Below are 18452 nucleotides of genomic sequence, written 5' to 3' on the forward strand. Positions count from 1 at the left end.
TTCAGGAGATTCTCCTGCCTCAGCCTCCCGATTAGCTGGGATTACAGGTGCCTGCCACCACATCCGGCTAATTTTTAATTTTTTTTTTTTTTTCAGTAGAGACAGAGTTTCACCATGTTGGCCAGGCTGCTCTCAAACTCCTGACCTCAGGTAATCCGCACACCTTGGCCTCCCAAAGTGCTGGATTACAGGCATGAGCCACCGTGCCCAACCTGACACCATCATTTTCAAGGTGACCTGCTTATAAGCCTAATATAAAATCTCTGTCCTCTTGATTCATATCTGCCTCTTATTAAGTAAGTATATTAAACAGTACCTCTGAGTGCCTGATAGCTATGCTTTGTTGTTGGGTACACAGACTACTAAGATATGGCTCTGTTCACAAGAAAGGTCTCAAAAATTACGTCAAGAGATGCTTATAAGAACATTGAAGAGAGCTCAACCATGGATGTGGCAACAGTAGATGTCTGCTATAGAAATACAGTAGAAGGAATCACTTTGGGAGGCTGAGGTGGGCAGATCACCTGAGGTTGGGAGTTCGTGACCAGCCTGACCAACACGGAGAAACCCTATCTCTACTAAAAATACAAAATTAGCCAGGGGTGGTGGCGCATGCCTGTAATCTTAGCTACTCAGGAGGCTGAGGCAGGAGAATCGCTTGAACTCAGGAGGCGGAGGTTGTGGTTAGCCGAGATCGTGCCATTGCACTCCAGCCTGGGCAACAAGAGTGAAACTCCGTTTCAAAAAAAAAAGAAATGCAGTAGAAGGAACATAAATTCTGAAGGGGCATCACCAAAAATGACAGGAATTTCAACAGGAAGATACATCTGAATTGGATCTCAAAATAAGGAGTTTGTGTAAAAGAAAAGGAGGACTCAAGCATGGAGACACCAAAGACAATTTGTCCAAGAGAGGAGTAGTAGAAACTGACAAAGGTAAGGCTGCTTGGTGGCCGGGTGCGGTGACTCATGCCTGTAATCCCAGCACTTTGGGAGGCCAAGGCAGGTGGATCACCTGAGGTCAGGAGTTCCAGACCACCCTGACCAACATGGTGAAACCCATATTAGCCCGCAGTCCCAGCTACTCGGGAGGCTGAGGCAGGAGAATTGCTTCAACCTGGGAGGCGGAGGTTGCAGTGAGCCAAGATCGTGCCATTGCACTCCAGCCTGGGCGACAGAATGAGATTCTGTCTCAAATAAAAAGAAAAAAAAAAAAAAAAAGACTGCATGGGGTCAGACTGTAAAAAACTTTGAACTTATTAATAAGCTAAATCATGTCTCTGAACCTCATCCTTCGGGCAAAAGTTGGAGCTCAGGCCTCCCTGTAGGCAAGGTATACGGTTTGTAAAAAGACAAGTTATAAGAGTAGATTTCTCTTTACAAAGGTCATTTTGGTGGCAGGGTAGAGAACGGACTGAAGAACAGTGGGAGCAAAGACTGGGAGTAGGAGTCCAGTGTGGAGGTGGAATAGAATGGGAGATGCTGTGGTTTAAATGTGTCCCTCAAAGTACATATGTTAGAAACATAATCCCCAATGCAACAGTATTGAGAGGGGAAACTTTAGGAAGTGATTAGGCCATGAGAGCTCTGCCCTCACAAATGGATTAATGCTGTTACTGAGGGAGTAGGTTCTCCCGATAAAATGATTAGTCTGGTTTCCTTCTCCCAACCCCCTCTTTTGCCTAAGCTCTCTTGTTCTTTCACTTTCCACCATGGGATGACACAGCAAGAAGGCCCTCACCAGATGCAGCTCCTCAATCTTGGACCTCCCAGCCTCCAGAAGCATAAGCCAAATAAATTTCTGTTCATTATAAATTACCCAGTCTGTGGTATTCAGTTATGGTATCATAAAACAGACTAAGACAGGGGGCAAGACTTAATTAGGGATCTGGTCACTAATTGGACACAGGGGATAAAGGAGGAGGATGGATCAGACCATGTAGACAGTGATGCTATGATGCTGCTACTCTGAAATAATAATACAGGAGATTTGGACTTGTTAGACTGTGGTGGTGGTTGAGGCCAAGGGTACCTTAGAAAGCCCAGGTCAAGAGGGTAGAGCAGCAAGACTAAAGAAGCACTGAGAGAAGAGTCCTAGAGAACACCTGGATTTACCCAGAAAAGGAAGAGGAGCAGAAAAGGTGATTGGAAAGAAGAGCCAGGAGAATGTGGTATGAAGGGTGCTAAGAATAAAGAAGGGTCTCTTTCTGCACCCCACCTAAGCCTTGTCCCAGAAGACTCAAGGCCAAGGTGTCCTTCCTCCTGATGGCTGACTCCTTCACCTAGTCCTAATCCACTGTATTTCAAATTGCAAAGAATGACCCAATGGAATGTCATACTAAATGGTCCCACTGTAACAACTCATAAAAATGAAGAGAGACTAGACTTGAATAAAAATATCAGGGTTCACTGTACCTAGTAAGAAAGTATTTTAGATGAAAACTTTTTCAGTTGTGCATACACACACACTTTATTATTGGGCCATGATACAAAAATACTTCTCTTATTGTGGGTTAGATCAAATAAGCTGGAATGCCAGAGCCCCAGACCCCGTCCAGCCTCCTCAGGGGCCTTGCTCTGTCAGTCATCTCCCTTTCCTCCTGCTCATGCATCCACTTGTTACCCACTTTTCCTTTTCTTTTCTTTTTTTTTTTGATTTGGAGTCTCGCTCTGCTACCCAGGCTAGAGTACAGTGGTGCAATCTTGGCTCACTGTAACCTCCACCTCCCATGTTTAAGCGATTCTCCTGCCTCAGCCTCCCGAGTAGCTGGGATTACAGGTACCCACCACCATGCCTGGCTAATTTTTTTATATTTTTGGTAGAGACAGGGTTTCACCATGTTGGCCAGGCTACTCTCGAACTCCTGACCTTAAGTGATCCACCTGCCTCGGCCTCCCAAAGTGCTGGGATTACAGGTGTGAGCCACCACACCTGGCCCCATTTTTCCTTTTTCTTTTTTCTTTTTTTTTGAGACAGTCTTGCTCTGTCGCCCAGGCTAGAGTGCAGTGGTATGATCTCAGCTCACTGCAACCTCTGCCTCCCGGGTTTGAGCGATTCTTCTGCCCCAGCCTCCTGAGTAGCTGGGATTACAGGTGCCTGCCACAGCACCCAGCTAATTGTTATATTTTTAGTAGAGAAGGGGTTTCACCATCTTGGCCAGGCTGGTCTCGAACTCCTGACCTTGTGATCCACCCACCTCGGCCTTCCAAAGTGCTGGGATTACAGGCGTAAGCCACCATGCCTGGCCCCCATTTTTCCTTTTCAAGGCCTTTACTGTCCCTTCTCCTCCTACCTATCTAGAGACCAGAGACCTGAGCACCATCAGTGACTTCTCCCTTTCCCCAGGTGATCACAAAGACTGGCAGATCTGACACCTCTCTCTAAGCCACACTCCTTTTCCTTTCTTTTCTTTTTCTAAATAGAGGCAGGGTCTCCCTTCTCCCTATGTTGCCTAGGCTGGTCTTGAACTCCTGGGCTCAAGAGATCCTCCTTCCTCAGCCTCCCTGTGTTGGGATTATAGGCCACTCTCCTTTCTAGACTCATCACCTTCACTCAGGCAATCATGATCTCTCACTTGAATTACTATAGAATCTGCATAATGCATTAGTCTCTCTATAAACTCATCTTCCACATAATTAGTGATCTCTCCAAAATGCAAAGCTAAGTCAATACCCTGCTTAAAATTATTCCATGACCTTCCACTGCCTTTAAGATGAAGCCTTAGCATGGTGTTCAAGGTGTTAAAACTTCATGAACTGGCCTGCATCTTTTGGACCAGGCTTATTTACTGTCACTCAACAATATACCTGCAGTGTTCAGGACCATCAAACTATTTGCAACTCCTCAAACGCATTATAAGCTCTTGTATCCCTGGTATATGAAATTCCCTGAAATGCCCTTCCCTTCCCCACTGATTTCTGTGTCTGCCCTATGAGACGTACCATTACCTAAGTCTTGTCTATTCTGTGTTCAGTCAAGGATAATCTATGTCTTGTCCACCTGAGTATTTCTTGCACTTAACACCTGTAAACAGTGGGTTATCAACAAATTCTATATAACCCTGGGCTTACAACTTGGGAACTAGCTGACTGAAAACAAGTATAGGAAGCTAGATATCATACATCTCCATCAGCAGCCAATCATTTATTTAGCACCTATGTGTGAGAATGGAGATGGAGGTTCCCTAGAGAAAAAGCCCGAGTGTGGCATTCTTATCAGGCCCATAAAGAGGGTGCAGTATTACTGATGAAGACAGAAAGGGTTCTGGATCATGGCTACTCCAGCCCTGGCTTTGGGAAGGCGAAGCTGCCAGCCAACCTTCCATGCACACTCCCCGTATAAAGACAGTCAAAAGGCTGGCCTAGACCTCATGTTTTAGCAGTTCAGACAGAATCTATTCATAATATCATCTCCCTGAGACAGAAAACAGCAGTACGTTGAAGGAGGAGGTGGTTTTATCATTAGGCCTTGAGGCCTAGGCTAAATGAAGAGTTCCTGGCTTACCTGTCGGTTTCCCTGGAGTATTTAATCCGTTTCCTTTCTGGAGAGTCAAAAGACTGGAGCTTTTCCCTGCGATCATTTCCTCTTTCTTTAAACTTTCCCTGTTGGTAAGCAGAAGAGCAGACCTGAGATTTCCACCTGAGGGAATTGGGGAGTGGGGAAATTCTATCCCATTGCTGTTATTTCTTTTTTTTCTTGAGACAGAGTCTCACTCTGTTGCCCAGGCTGGAGTGCACTGGCGTGATCTCAGCTCACTGCAACCTCCGCCTCCCAGGTTCAAGCGATTCTCCTGCCTCAGCCTCCCAAGTAGCTGGGACTACAGGTGAGGGCCACAATGCCCAGCTAATTTTTCTATTTTTAGTAGAGACGGGGTTTCACTGTGTTAGTCAGGCTGGCCTTGAACTCTTGACCTCATGATCCACAGCCTTGGCCTCCCAAAGTGCTGGGATTACAGGTATGAGCCACCGCACCCGGCCTTGTTATTTCTTTTAAAGTGAAAGTAGCTCACTTGGTAACTCCTGGAATCTCTCACTCCTTTACACATTCTTCTAGAGAAAGCAGTGACTTCCTGACTTAAAAATTTGGAAAGAATAAGTTGGCATGCTTGGTTCAGCTGTCTTTTCCCCTTCTGAGAAGCAGGGGAAAGTACACAAGCCCTGCACTATACAAGCCCTCGGGCACATATATAAAACTAAAGGAGTCCAGAGCAGCTCTTACAGGGAGAGGTGGTTCTTTGAAGTAGACAACTCTAAGGAAAGGAAAAGTACTACAATCTACTTTCCACTGTCCTATGGCCAGTTCAGTTTGTGAATTCACTATCTCTAACAGTCCTCCATAGGTGGATTCTTTTGTTTGGTTTTGAGACAGGGACTTATTTTGTGACCCAGGCTGGAGTACAGGGCTGTGATCATAGCTCACTGCAGCCTAGAACTCTTGGGCTCAAGCAATCAAGCAATTCTCCTACCTCAGCCTCCTAAACTGCTGGGATTACATGCATGTGCCACTGTGCCTGGCTCTCCACAGGTGGATTCTCTTTTTTTTTTTTTTTTTTTGAGACAAGGTCTGGCTCTATGACCCAGGCTGGAGTGCAGTGGCACAATCTCAGCTCACTGCAACCTCTGCCTCCCAGCTCATGCAATCTTCCCTCAGCCTCTCAAGTAGCTGGGACTACAGGCACACACCACTACGTCCACCTAATTTTTATATTTTTTGTAGAGATAGGATTTCGCCATGTTGCCCAGGCTGGTTTCAAACTTGTGAACTCAAGTGATCCGCCCGTCTCAGCCTCCCAAAGTACTGAGATTACAGGCGTGAGCCACTGTGCCTGACCCATAGGTGGGTTCTTAACCATCATGAGAGAGGCCAGTGAAGCCTATGACTGGGTAATTCACCCTAACTGTGTGGTTGAGGTAGCAAGTCCATTTGACTCTGACACCAAGCTACTTCCTCCAGCTTAGCCTTTAATAGTAAAAGATGCTATTTCAGCAGCCCTATTCAACACTTGTTCATTAACTCAATTAATTTAAAAGCTAAGCAGGAAAGAGGAGTGCTATCTACCTAGAGACCCTAACACCACCTTTTAAAAAGATATCAACTTTATTGAAGTATAAACTTACAAATAATAAAAAGCACCACTTTGATTGTATTATATAATTTGGCAAATGTATGCATTATCTTTTGAGGCTGCTTTTGTTCTCCATCTTCTTATAAGGAGGGATCAGCACAGCCTATGAAGTCTATATCAGAAAGCAAAAAGAGCTGAGGTCAAGGGAGTAATAGGTCACCAAAGTTTACCTCTCGTTCTCTCCTTTCCAGATAGGCTAGCTCCTGCTCAGACTGTTTTATCTTCCGGTGGATTTCCAGGTTTTGCTGAGAAGAGAGGCAATTCTATGAGTATAAGTCTAAGAAACAATGGTCCTAGAAATGCTTCTAGGCCTTTCCCAATAGTTGCTTTTGGATTGTAGCTCTTTTGATTGACCAGATCTACTAAATGATCACTGTATCCTGCAAGCAACAATCCCTAACTGGTCTTGTCATGCAGATTAGTTACGTGGTATAGCATAAGAGGAATATCATTTTACTTATCTCCAAGATGTGGGAAACAAGTATCTATCTCTTTATCTAAGTTGAAAATCATGGGACAGAGGATGTGGGCACACCAGTGAAGAAAACCAAATGCCCACATACTCTGCCATACATACCATTCCCAGACATGAGTCACTCTTTGAGCCCCCAGAGAAACACGAAAAGGAGCCCCAGGGTTCCAAGAGATTGCTCAGAGACTTGCAAATTCCTCACGCTTGGCTCTACTACACAAGCCCTCAGGCATATGTATGAAACTTAAAGAGTCCAAAGCAGCTCTTACATGAAGTGGTGGTTCTTTGTAGCAGACGACCTTAAGGAAAGGAAAAGTACTACAGTCTACTTTTCACTGTCCTATGACCAGTTCAGTTTGTGAATTCACCAGACCTGTGGCTCCTCTTTCCTGACGATTACTTTTTATCTCTTTAGCCATTTATTAGTATTTACATCAGATGGGTGAAATTTCAATGTGTCAGTCTGACAATTCACAATTTCAAGTCAAAGGACTTGGGAGGTAGTCTGTTCCAGGGATTATCAGGAGGAGCTTTTCAGAGTCCTATCTTTGCAAAGCCTCCACAGAGATGGCTGGGAAAAGTAGTGTACCTATTACCAAAAGCAGAGCTTCTCAGCTTTTAGCTAAATAAAACTTTGCGCTCTGTATTCAGAGAAAGTCTGAATCTAGTTCCATCACCTGCTCTTGCAACATCTACTAGAGAAGGGGTGTGAAACAAATTGCTCTGAGAATGTGAGTCCATTTAGGGACTTTATTTGTCCATAATTTGGATCCTTCATATAAATGGGAATACTGCAGGGGAAGACCAATGTATGTCAGTTTAACATCCCAAGTATAGATGTTGTGCTGTGGCTCATAACAATATTCACTACATGAAGAAATGGCAGAATTTGATTCACCTATGGTGAAAACTGCACACTGTCAGAGCTGGATAGAACCAGATGAAGTTACAAGGACCAAAGAAGAAAAGGGGCTTATCTGAGGTCCAACTGTAACGTTAATGACAGAGCTAAGAAACCCGGCAAGTAATGTCCTATTCCACAACCCTTTCTCTTCCTACCCATCCTCCATATTTGTCACCCTAGCCACAGTCATAATGCTTGGCTTGGACCTATACATGGAAGTTCTTTGAGGGTAGTCATAACTTTAATCCACAGCAATTCATTCTTGAATTGGACTGTTTTAATGATAGGAACTGGGGCTGATATACACTGAGGAAGGATTGTATAAGCTGTACAATCCTTTTTTTTTTTTGAGATAGAGTCTTGGTCTGTCATCCAGGCTGGAGTGCAGTGGCGTGATCTCGGTTCACTGCAACCTTTGCCTCCCGGGTTCAAGTGATTCTCCTGCCTCAGCCTCCCAAGTAGTTGGGATTACAGGCATGCACCACCACATCCAGGTAATTTTTGTATTTTTAGTAGAGACAGTTTCACCATGTTGGCCAAGCTGGTCTCAAACTCCTGATCTCAAGTGATCTACCTGCCTCGGCCTCCCAAAGTGCTGGGATTACAGGTGTAAACCACTAGGCCCGGCCTAAATAATCTTGTTTATTCCCTATAATCCCCATCAATAATAAGAGTCAACAGTTTTTTTTGTTTTGTTTTGTTTTTAAGAGACGGAGTCTCGCTCTGTCACCCAGGCTGGAGCACAGTGGCACGATCTCGGCTCACTGCAACCTCTGCCTCCCAGGTTCTAGCAATTCTCCTGCCTCAGCCTCCTGAGTGGCTGGGACTATAGGCACACAACACCACACCTGGCTAATTTTTTGTATTTTAGTACAAAGGGAGTTTCACCATGTTGCCCAGACTGGTCTTGTACTCCTGAGCTCAGGCAATCCACCCGCCTCGGCCTCCCAAAGTGCTAGGATTACAGGCATGAGCCACAAAGCCCGGCCAAGAGTCAACAGTTTGAAAGGGCATAGCTCCTTCCCCTAATACCTTGTGCAGGTCTGACAGCTGCTGGTGTTTGATCAGAACTTCTTTATTGGGAAACTGCCTTCTGCAGAGCAGACAAGCCAGTTTATTCCAGTCAGTGAGTTTGTCTTCTTCATTCTCCTTCTTGGTTTGCTCCTCTCGCTTCTGGGGCTGTGCTGTGCGGGGCTGCGGGGGAGGGGTCTGTTCCTCCTCTTCTTCCTCCTCATAGTCACTGTCTCCTCCATATTCACCCAAGAGGCCAATCAGTGGGTTTACCACTTTAGGCTGGAAGGAGAAGGCCAGGGATCAATACCAAATTCAACCTATATTTTGGGGTCCATTTTTTTGATATTCTGATACGGGCATCTCTTTTCATTGAATTGGGTTCAAAATAAACTCACTAGCCATGCTGCTCATTTCCCAGATGGAAGCAACATGGCCAGAGCTTGGCTTTGCTCCTTGCTCATTAAGAATAAACAAGAAAGATTCCTTTAGAAGTGACTCTAGCAACAGAATGTGAGGAGAAGGAAGAGAAAGGAAAATAAACATAGAAAACAGTAAAAGGTTACAAATTACAAAGAGGAAGAGATAAATACCTCCAAATTACTCTAACTCATGGAGGGAAGAAAAGATGACTTTCATTAAGACTCTAGCGAAGAGGATTTAGGAAGTAAACTAAAAGCAACTGCATTAATAGGCACTTGGGTAGACAGATCCAGCTCATATGTAAGGTAAAGGCAAAGCATGGTTAAGATAGATGCTACAATGAACTGAATTAATAATGTGGAGCAGGAAAAGGCTACCTTATAAGAACTGTTAAATAATGATGCATAATCATTGGTCTATGATCAATCAAAATAAATAAATAATGCATGGTCACTATTGTTATATACCTGCATTCAATCAGAATCACTGGTGATTAGATTGAGACTACTGCTTGAAGGCATCTAAAAAATGGGCACCAATATTAGCATCATTCACTCTGAACAGGCAGAAACTATAAAAAATGACCACGCATGCACTCCATATCTAAGAGATTCTTGTATGACGCCAAAAGGCAGGAAAGATTGAGGCTGAAAAAACGGGTTTCCTTGGTGATTTAGAGAACTAACAAGAACAAGATGATAAAAAGGGCTAGGTATCTCGTCTGGTAAGAATGGCACAGGGTAGAGAGAAAGAGGGCAGATAACTGCCTCTGGTTCTCCAGTAATACCCCCATTAGCAGATAGAAAACTTTATCTCATGCTTGTACTCAAAAGAAATGGGAATCCTTATTCGGGAGACATAGTGAGGTAAAAGACCAACACCAGAGGAAGGCATCAGCCTTTGTGCTTCTTCTTCTACTCAGAACCATCCCCAGCCCCAGCCCTAGGTCCAGGGGATCAATGTTGGTCTTACTGGAGGGGGACTCTCCTCCTTCTTCACAGTAGGAGGCAGGGGCTTCTTAAAGACGTCTTCTGCGGAGGCCTTCCCTTCACTGGCATTTTCCTGAAACTGATCAAACCAGAGGTAACTCTTACATGATATTCACTCATAATAACTGATGAAGGCTGGGCTGGGCACGGTGGCTCACGCCCATAATCCCAGCACTCTGGGAGGCCAAGACAGGTGGATCACAAGGTCAGGAGATCGAGACCACCCTGACTAATGCAGTGAAACTCCGTCTCTACTAAAAATACAGAAAATTAGCTGGGCGTGGTGGCAGGCGCCTGTAGTCCCAGCTACTCGGGAGGCTGAGGCAGGAGAATGAACCCGGGAGGTGGAGCTTGCAGTGAGCCAAGATTGTGCCACTGTACTCCAGCCTGGGTGACAGAACAAGACTCCCTCTCAAAAAAAAAAAAAAAGAACCAAAAAAACAAAGAAAAAACTGATAAGATCGGGTGCGGTGGCTCACACCTGTAATCCCAGCATTTTGGGAGGCTGGGGTGGGTGGATTACCTGAAGTCAGGAGTTCGAGACCAGACTGGCCAACATGGTGAAACCTCATCTCTACTAAAAATACAAAAATTAGCCAGGTGTGGTGGTGGATGCCTGTCATCCCAGCTACTCAGGAGGCTGAGGCATGTAAATTGCTTGCACCCAGGAGGCAGAGGTTGCAGTGAGCCAAGATGGCGCCACTGCACTCCATCCTGGGCAACAGAGCGAGAGACTGTCTCAAAAAAACAAAAACAAAACTGATTAAGAGTTAACCCTGTTGAAATTAGGCTGACTTTCCAAACCTCCTAATTCAACATTACGGAAATATATGTAACATTGCTATAGTGAATTTGAAATAAAGAAACTTTAAAATACATAACATCAGTAGGCGCAGTGGCTCATGTCTGTAATCCCAGCACTTTGATAGGCCGAGGTGGGCAGATCACTTGAGGTCAGGAGTTCAAGGCGAGCCTGGCCAACATGGTGAAACCCCGTCTCTAGTAAAAATACAAAAATTAGCTGGGTGTGGTGGTTTTGGCCTATAATCCCAGCTACTTGGGAGGCTGAGGCAGGAGAACTGCTGGAACCTGGGAGGCGGAGGTTGCAGTGAGCCAAGATCGTGCCACTCCATTCCAGCCTGGGCAACAGAGAGAGACTGTCTCAAAAAATAAAATAAAATAAAATATAACGTTAGTATATACTGCATGATTACTGTATGTCAGACCAGATGAGGCACGTATATATAAACATTGTCTTCTTCAGACTTTACTACGATCCTCCTATGTAAGCTTTAATATCTTAATTTTACAAATGATTGGGAATATAGTTTGACAGATTAAGTGGCTGAAGCAGAGTCCAAATATTAAATCAGTATGACTCTTAAGTTCTTAAACACACACACACACTCTCTCTCCTCTTTTCTGTATCTCTAAATAACTAACAGTGTTAGAAGGGGAAAAAAAGGCTGGGCGCGGTGGCTCATGCCTGTAATCCCAGCACTTTGGTAGGCTGAGGTGGGCGGATCACGAGGTCAGGAGTTCGAGACCAGCTTGACCAACATGGTGAAACCGCGTCTCTACTAAATATACAAAAATTAGCTGGCGTGGTGGCAGCGCCTGATATTCCAGCTACTCAGGAGGCTAAGGCAGGAGAATCCCTTGAGGCTGGGAGGCGGAGGTTGCAGTGAGCCGAGATCGATCGCGCCACTGCACTCCAGCCTGGGCGACAGAGCGACTCCGTCTCCAACAAAAAAGAAGGGAAAAAAAGATGTTATGAATTGAACCACAAGCAAATTCATCCGTTTTCACTAATGCATAACTGGTATCAAGGTAGGTGTGATCTCGGCTCACTGCAACCTCTGCCTCCCAGGTTCAAGAGATTCTCCAGCCTCAGCCTCCTGAGTAGCTGGGACTACAGGCTTATGCCACCATGTCCAGCTAATTTTTGTCTTTTTAGTAGAGATGGGGGTTTCACCATATTGGCCAGGCGGTCTCAAACTCCTGACCTAAAGTAATCCATCTGCCTTGGCCTCTCAAAGTGCTGGGATTACGGGCATGAGCCACCATGCCCAGCAGATTTTCTTTTCTTTTTTTTTTTTTTGAGACAAGTCTGGCTCTGTTGTCCACGCTGGAGTGCAGTGGCGCAATCACAGCTCACTGCAATCTCCTGGGCTCAAGCGATCCTCTTAACTCAGTCTCCCAAGTAGCTTGGACTACAGGCATGCATCACCACAGCCGGCTAATTTTTTCTGTATTTTGGTAGAGATAGAGTTTCACTGGCCAGGCGCGGTGGCTCACGCTTGTAATCCCAGCACTTTGGGAGGCCGAGGCAGGCAGATCACGAGGTCAGGAGATCGAGAACGCATTGAAACCTCGTCTCTACTAAAAAATACAAAAAAATTAGCCGGGCGTGGTGGCGGGCGCCTGTAGTCCCAGCTACTCGGAGAGGCTGAGGCAGGAGAATGGCGTGAACCCAGGAGGCGGAGCTTGCAGTGAGCCGAGATTGCGCCACTGCACACTCCAGCCTGGGCGACAGAGGGAGACTCCGTCTCAAGAAAAAAAAAAAAAAAAAAGAGATAGAGTTTCACCATATTGCTGGTGTCAAACTCCTAAACTCAGGCATCCACCTGTCTTGGCCTCCCAATGTGCTGGGATTACAGGTGTGAGCCACTGCGCCCTGCCTAATAATTTGATTTAGTATTAGATGCAAAAACGTTCATCATCTCTGATTCTGAAAATGTGCCATAGGGAGTAATTTAAAAGAAGAAACAAAATGCTAAATGTTATATATTATGACAGTATAAGATTAGAAAGAGGCGAGCAAGGTGGGTCTTGCCTGTAACTGAAGCACTTTGGGAGACTGAGACAGGAAGCTTACTTGAGGCCAGAAGTTCGAGACCAGCCTGGTCAATCTAGCAAGATCCTGTCTCTACAAAAAAACAAAAATTAGCTGGTCATGGTGGCTCATGCCTGTAGTCGCCGCTACTTGGGAGGCTGAGGTGGGAGGATTGCTTAAGCCCAGGGGCTTGACGTTGCAGTGAGCTATGATCATGTCACTGCACTCCAACCTGGGAGACAGAGGAAGACCTTGTCTCAGAAAAAAAAAAAAAAAAAGGAAAAAAGGAAAAAGAAAAGATTAGAAAGAGAAGACAAATAATGTAGGAGAGATGAAGAAAATGAAGGTACAGTTATACCGTGAATTTTTACCATGTAGGCATTAAAAATAATAGAGTATATAGAAACACGGAACAAATACTTATGATAAAAAGTGATTAAACAGTATCTCCTGCTATAATTACAACTAGAGAAATGTGTATAAAGTCAAACACTAAAAAAAGGAAGTAAAAAAGTAAAAACGTATGGAGCTAAGGTGTTGGGATTTGAGCTGGGTCACTTTGTTCTATCATCCATAGTTTTCCCATTTGTAAAAGAGAGTTGGGATATAAGAGGTGAGAGAATTGCCTACACCAGGTAAAAATACTCATTAACAGAGTTTTTTTTTTATTTTATTTTATTTTTTTTTTTGATACAGAGTCTTGCTCTGTTGCCAGGCTGGAGTGTAGTGGCGCGATCTCAGCTCACTGCAACCTCTGCCTCCAGGGTTCAAGCAATTCTCCTGCCTCAGCCTCCTGAGTAGCTGGGACTATAGGCGCGTACCACCACACGCAGCTAATTTTTGTATTTTTAGTAGAGACAGGGGTTTCACCATGTTGGCCAGGATGGTCTCAATCTCCTGACCTGGTGATCCGCCCACCTTGGCCTCCCAAAGTGCTGGGATTACAGGCGTTAGCCACCATGCCCAGCTGACAGAGTATTTTTAAAGTTACTTTACACTTGCAAACATAGAGATCCTCTGTTCATACCTCCAACATTTTAACAACTATGTGGCAAAAGACAGTGGATTAACAATTCCTCTTACCCTCGTCACTCCTCTGTCTTTTTTCTCCTTGCCATCTCTTTTAGACATTTCCTTCTTGCTACTTGACTTTCCTTGACTGGTGGGTTTTTTTTCCTTGATCTCTTCTTCCTCAGGTAATCCAGGATCCTGGGGCACATAGACTTCTTGCTGCAATACAGTTGGAAACAAGTCTACAGAATGTTTCAGTTTCCCAGCAATTCCAGGTCTAAGGTGCACAGTTCCCTTCTAGGGGAAGAAACAACTCTTTCACTTACAAGCCTAAGAAGAGTCCACATCAATCTAAAAACCTACTCCAGGGGCCAGGACACATTCAGACCACCCACTGTTCACTTTTTCAAGAGCAACACTGTTCTTACCTGTATTGCCACAAGGCACTGATTTTCCATATAGGCAACAGTTCTGTTTCCATAGATCTAAACTTTTCCACTTTTCATGCAATGAGCATCCAGAGAATCCAGGGAATAAAATCCTCAAGTAGCAAATTATGGGAGCTTTTCTCAAAAGGATCATTGACAGAGTAAAAAAAAAAAAAAAAAGCCCTAAACTCACCTGGGTATTGGGGTCATAATAAGTTCCTGCCAAGGGGTCATAATAGTAGCCAGTAGCAGAATCATATATGTAGCAGTCAGATGATGCTAAAGGTAACAAGATCAGAGCCAATGTTAGTCTCTGTCCAGTGAAGCCCTTACTGGAGACTCATCAAGAACAATCCAAGAATTAGGGTGACCAACACAAATAGGTGCATCTACAGATGCCTCTCTCTGGATGAGCACCCTCAGTCAACAGTGTATCTTGCCAACTGTGATCACACAGATGTTAAGTAATGAGTAGCAAGTCAAGCAAAAAAGAGCAACAGAAATAAAACAAAGGTTACTTACACTGTTGTCCTTGTCGATTTGTATCTGAAGACCAGTCTGAATTTCTGCCACCTCCCCTCCTATCTCGGAAATATTTTTTACCCTATCAAGAAAGGCAAGTTAAAATTACAGAACTATCCAATGGTCATTCACCTTAACAGTTACCCACTAAAGAAAATTCAAGATCACCCTTACAGTCACCTGAGGATTTTAATAGAGCACTCCCCACCTGTTACAGCCTACCTGATAGTAATGCATGTGGTCAGAATGGTCCCCAGAATCATTTCTGCAACAGATAACACAACAATTCTTAAGGCTGCTACCAAGTGGCATTTGACGAGTACTTAATCCTAAGTTCCTATCGAGAAACCCTCTGTTCCCCATTTTGCAGGGAAAGGAACCAACCTGGACAGCAAGCAGGTTGGGTGGTTCAGACACTCCTAAAAGAATGAGCAGTAAGACTCTGAGACGGAGTCTTGCTCTGTCACCCAGGCTGGAGTGCAGCGGCGCGATCTCGGCTCACTGCAAGCTCCGCTTCCCGGGTTCACACCACTCTCCTGCCTCAGCCTCCCAAGTAACTGGGACTACAGGTGCCCACCACCACGCCCAGCTAATTTTTTTTTTTTTTTTTTTTTTGTATTTTTAGTAGAGATGAGGTTTCACCATGTTAGCCAGGATGATCTCAATCTCCTGACCTCATGATCCGCCCGCCTTGGCCTCCCCAGGTGCTGGGATTACAGGCGTAAGCCACTACTCCTGGCCAATGAGCAGTAAGTCTCTTAGAAAGCCAAGTGGTGGAGCAAAACAGCCATTAAGTGGAGGTTGCTAGAGCAAGATATGCCCCATATTGGTAAGCCTGTTTCTTTGACACGGCCATTTCCAAGTTACCACTCCTGGGTCAAGATGAGTGAAGGAGGAAAGAGAAATTAGATTTCCCAGTGCTATGGAAATATGCACAAGGTCAGGGGAAGGAAAAGTCCGGACAGCATTTTCCTAGGATTGCAAGGGGCAAGAATGTATTGACATCTGTCTGCACATCCAAAACTGTACCATTATTTTTTTGTTAAGAGATGGGGTCTTGCTGTGTTGCCCAGGGTGGAGTACAGTGGTTATTCACAGGCATCTTCATTGCACACTATGGCCTAGAACTCCTGGGCTCATGTAACCCGCCCCCCATCTCGCCTCAGCCTCTTTAGTAGCTGGGAATACAGAGGTGTGCTACCACGCCAGGCCATGTGGGACCGAAAGACACCAGACAGTCAAAAGGGAAAGGACAAAAGTACCTAGTATTATGCAAGAAAGAAAACAATTCAAGAGCCAGGACAAGTCAGGCTTCAGAAAGAAATTGTAATAAACACCTATCTGAAGCAGTCCATGTTAGGAAGACATCATGCTTTACTGTTTTTCCAGCCACGAAAAGGAGTTTCCTCCCAAAAACACAAGTGGGGGCAGCTCAAGAGATCGTCACCCTTCTGCCTTACCTTCGTTTTCCAGTGGCCAGGTTTACAGCTACCATCTTCCCATCAATGCTAAATGGTGGATCAAGGTTCTGTAAGATCTTCACCACACGAAGAGCTTCCTATAGAACCAGACACACTTGAACCCAGAGACAGAAAAAGCCAGAACCCAAAGACAGAAAAATTCTCCTTTGAAAGAGAAGTGAACGTGGATTTTCCTTCTCAGAGGATAAATTGACTACATTATATTCTGTCAAAATTTTAACAGTAAGAGCATACTGGCAGAAACAGGCAACTTTTAATGAAGGACTGATTGGAATAGGAATCAGAATAGATGTCAGTTCTGGCATAAACTTCAGAAATTCAAATCATCTTCTTTTTTTTTTTTTTTTTTTTTTTTGAGACAGAGTCTCGCTCTGTCGCCCAGGCTGGAGTGCAGTGGCGCGATCTCGGCTCACTGCAAGCTCTGCCTCCTGGGTTCACGCCATTCTCCTGCCTCAGCCTCTCCGAGTAGCTGGGACTACAGGCGCCCGCCACCACGCCCGGCTAATTTTTTTTGTATTTTTTTTAGTAGAGACGGGGTTTCACAGTGGTCTCGATCTCCTGACCTCGTGATCCGCCCGCCTCGGCCTCCCAAAGTACTGGGATTACAAGCGTGAGCCACCGCGCCCGGCCCTCAGAAATTCAAATCATCTTCTTTTAGGTTGCAATTATCATCAATCAGATTCCGTTTACAAAGTCCCTTGTGACTTTTGAGCATGAAAAATCTAAGAAATACCAATGACTTTCATTATCTTCACCTTACTTCCATAGAAAAAGGCCCCGCAACTAAAAATTTAAGCCACAAGAATCTATAAATACTTTGAGGAAAAAGAGGAAATGTTTTATCATCAAATATAAAACCATCTGTGGCTGGACAAAATAAATCAGAAAGTTCACTATAATCATGAAGGATTCAGTACTCAGGTTCTTCACAAGCAAATAAGTTGGAAACAGTAAATGACAAAAGAAAAAAATGAACCTAGAAAACCACAAGGTATCCTAACTTTTGAGGGCTGTCACCTCACCTGAATGAACAATAAACCCAAAGGAGACAGCAAGAGGGATTATGACATCAGGTAGCACACAAGAAATCAAATGATCAAGAAGTCCCTCAAACCTTTTTTTTTTTTTTTTTTTTTTTTTTTGAGACGGAGTCTCGCTCTGTCGCCCAGGCTGGAGTGCAGTGGCACAATCTCGGCTCACTGCAAGCTCCGCCTCCCGGGTTCACGCCATTCTCCTGCCTCAGCCTCCCAAGTAGCTGGGACTACAGGCACCTGCCACCACGCCCGGCCTCCCGTCAAACCTTCTTGAAGGTTCTTTAGCCATCTGTCCCTAGGCCAATCCAAGGTGGAGGAAACTCACCGCATGGGAGTCGAGGTCAATAAAGCCATAGGTATGCCCCATAGGGCCTGTTCTGTTCTTGATGATACGGACGTTGGCAGTAGTAAGGCGGACATAGGGCTCCAGCACTTCCACTATCACCTCAGGTGGTGTGGAACGATAGATACGCTTTAGCATGATGGCTGAATCAACCATAAATGGGAGAAGGGCAACAAAAGGGAGAGACAGATAAATTTTTGAAGTCCCAAGAGTCTGATTGTCATTTTTTACTATAGATGCTACTAGCAAGTCTGGTTCTGTAAAAAAAATGCTAAACAAATAAATACCGCATACTTCTCTTCACCATACTTAGAAATCTAAAATCATGCCTTACTGCATTCATATAGCAATTTACTATTTGAAGGGCATAGATTCCTTTAAGGAGTACAGTAAGGTCCACAGAAAGCAATGGCCTCTGTCATCAGGCCATGCACAGATCTCTTAGGGTACTGGAAAGCAGATAGCTCCCGGACATAACATTGGCCATCTATGCTCCATTGTGACGATCACAGTCTGGTGTGTACCCTGACAAACTACTTACTTTTGCTCTCTCCATCCTGGCGTGTCTCTCCAGACCATGATTCCTTCTCTCGGTCTCTTCGGAAAGTTGGCCCTTCCCTTCGAGAAGGAGGCAGATACCTTTCTGCTTCTCTCTTTTGATGTCCTAAGCGTGACTCTTGTCCTTCTTCCCTCTTCCTGGGTTCAGGTTCCTTATCAGCTGGTCTTAGGGGCTGGTTGGGCTGTTTTTCCAATGGTGCTGGTATGGATGTTTTCTGAGGCTGAGGGTAGGTTATTAATTCTTGCTTGGCCTCTGTCACTAGTGGAACAGAAACAAAGAGAATCTCTAGAAGGCTTTATCAAAAAAAAAAAAGAA

General features: G+C 44.7%; 1 protein-coding gene across 7 annotated transcripts in view; it reads right to left on the reverse strand.

The window, feature by feature from the left end:
- Positions 1–18452, reverse strand: part of RBM6 (RNA binding motif protein 6) — a 140041-nt gene that overhangs the window by 2477 nt on the left and 119112 nt on the right. For all 7 annotated transcript variants that reach the window (XM_055275943.2, XM_055275975.2, XM_063609503.1 and 4 more), the window contains 11 exons: positions 18120–18395; positions 17561–17721; positions 16181–16278; positions 14943–14985; positions 14721–14802; positions 14392–14477; positions 13843–13989; positions 9907–10002; positions 8533–8793; positions 6295–6369; positions 4504–4601 (listed from right to left, as the gene is read on the reverse strand). In XM_055275943.2, the coding sequence (XP_055131918.2) occupies positions 4504–4601; positions 6295–6369; positions 8533–8793; positions 9907–10002; positions 13843–13989; positions 14392–14477; positions 14721–14802; positions 14943–14985; positions 16181–16278; positions 17561–17721; positions 18120–18395 (1423 nt within the window). The remainder of the gene's footprint in view (positions 1–4503; positions 4602–6294; positions 6370–8532; positions 8794–9906; positions 10003–13842; positions 13990–14391; positions 14478–14720; positions 14803–14942; positions 14986–16180; positions 16279–17560; positions 17722–18119; positions 18396–18452) is intronic.

Source organism: Symphalangus syndactylus, chromosome 1 (assembly GCF_028878055.3).
Source record: "Symphalangus syndactylus isolate Jambi chromosome 1, NHGRI_mSymSyn1-v2.1_pri, whole genome shotgun sequence".
Classification (NCBI taxonomy): Eukaryota; Metazoa; Chordata; class Mammalia; order Primates; family Hylobatidae; genus Symphalangus; species Symphalangus syndactylus.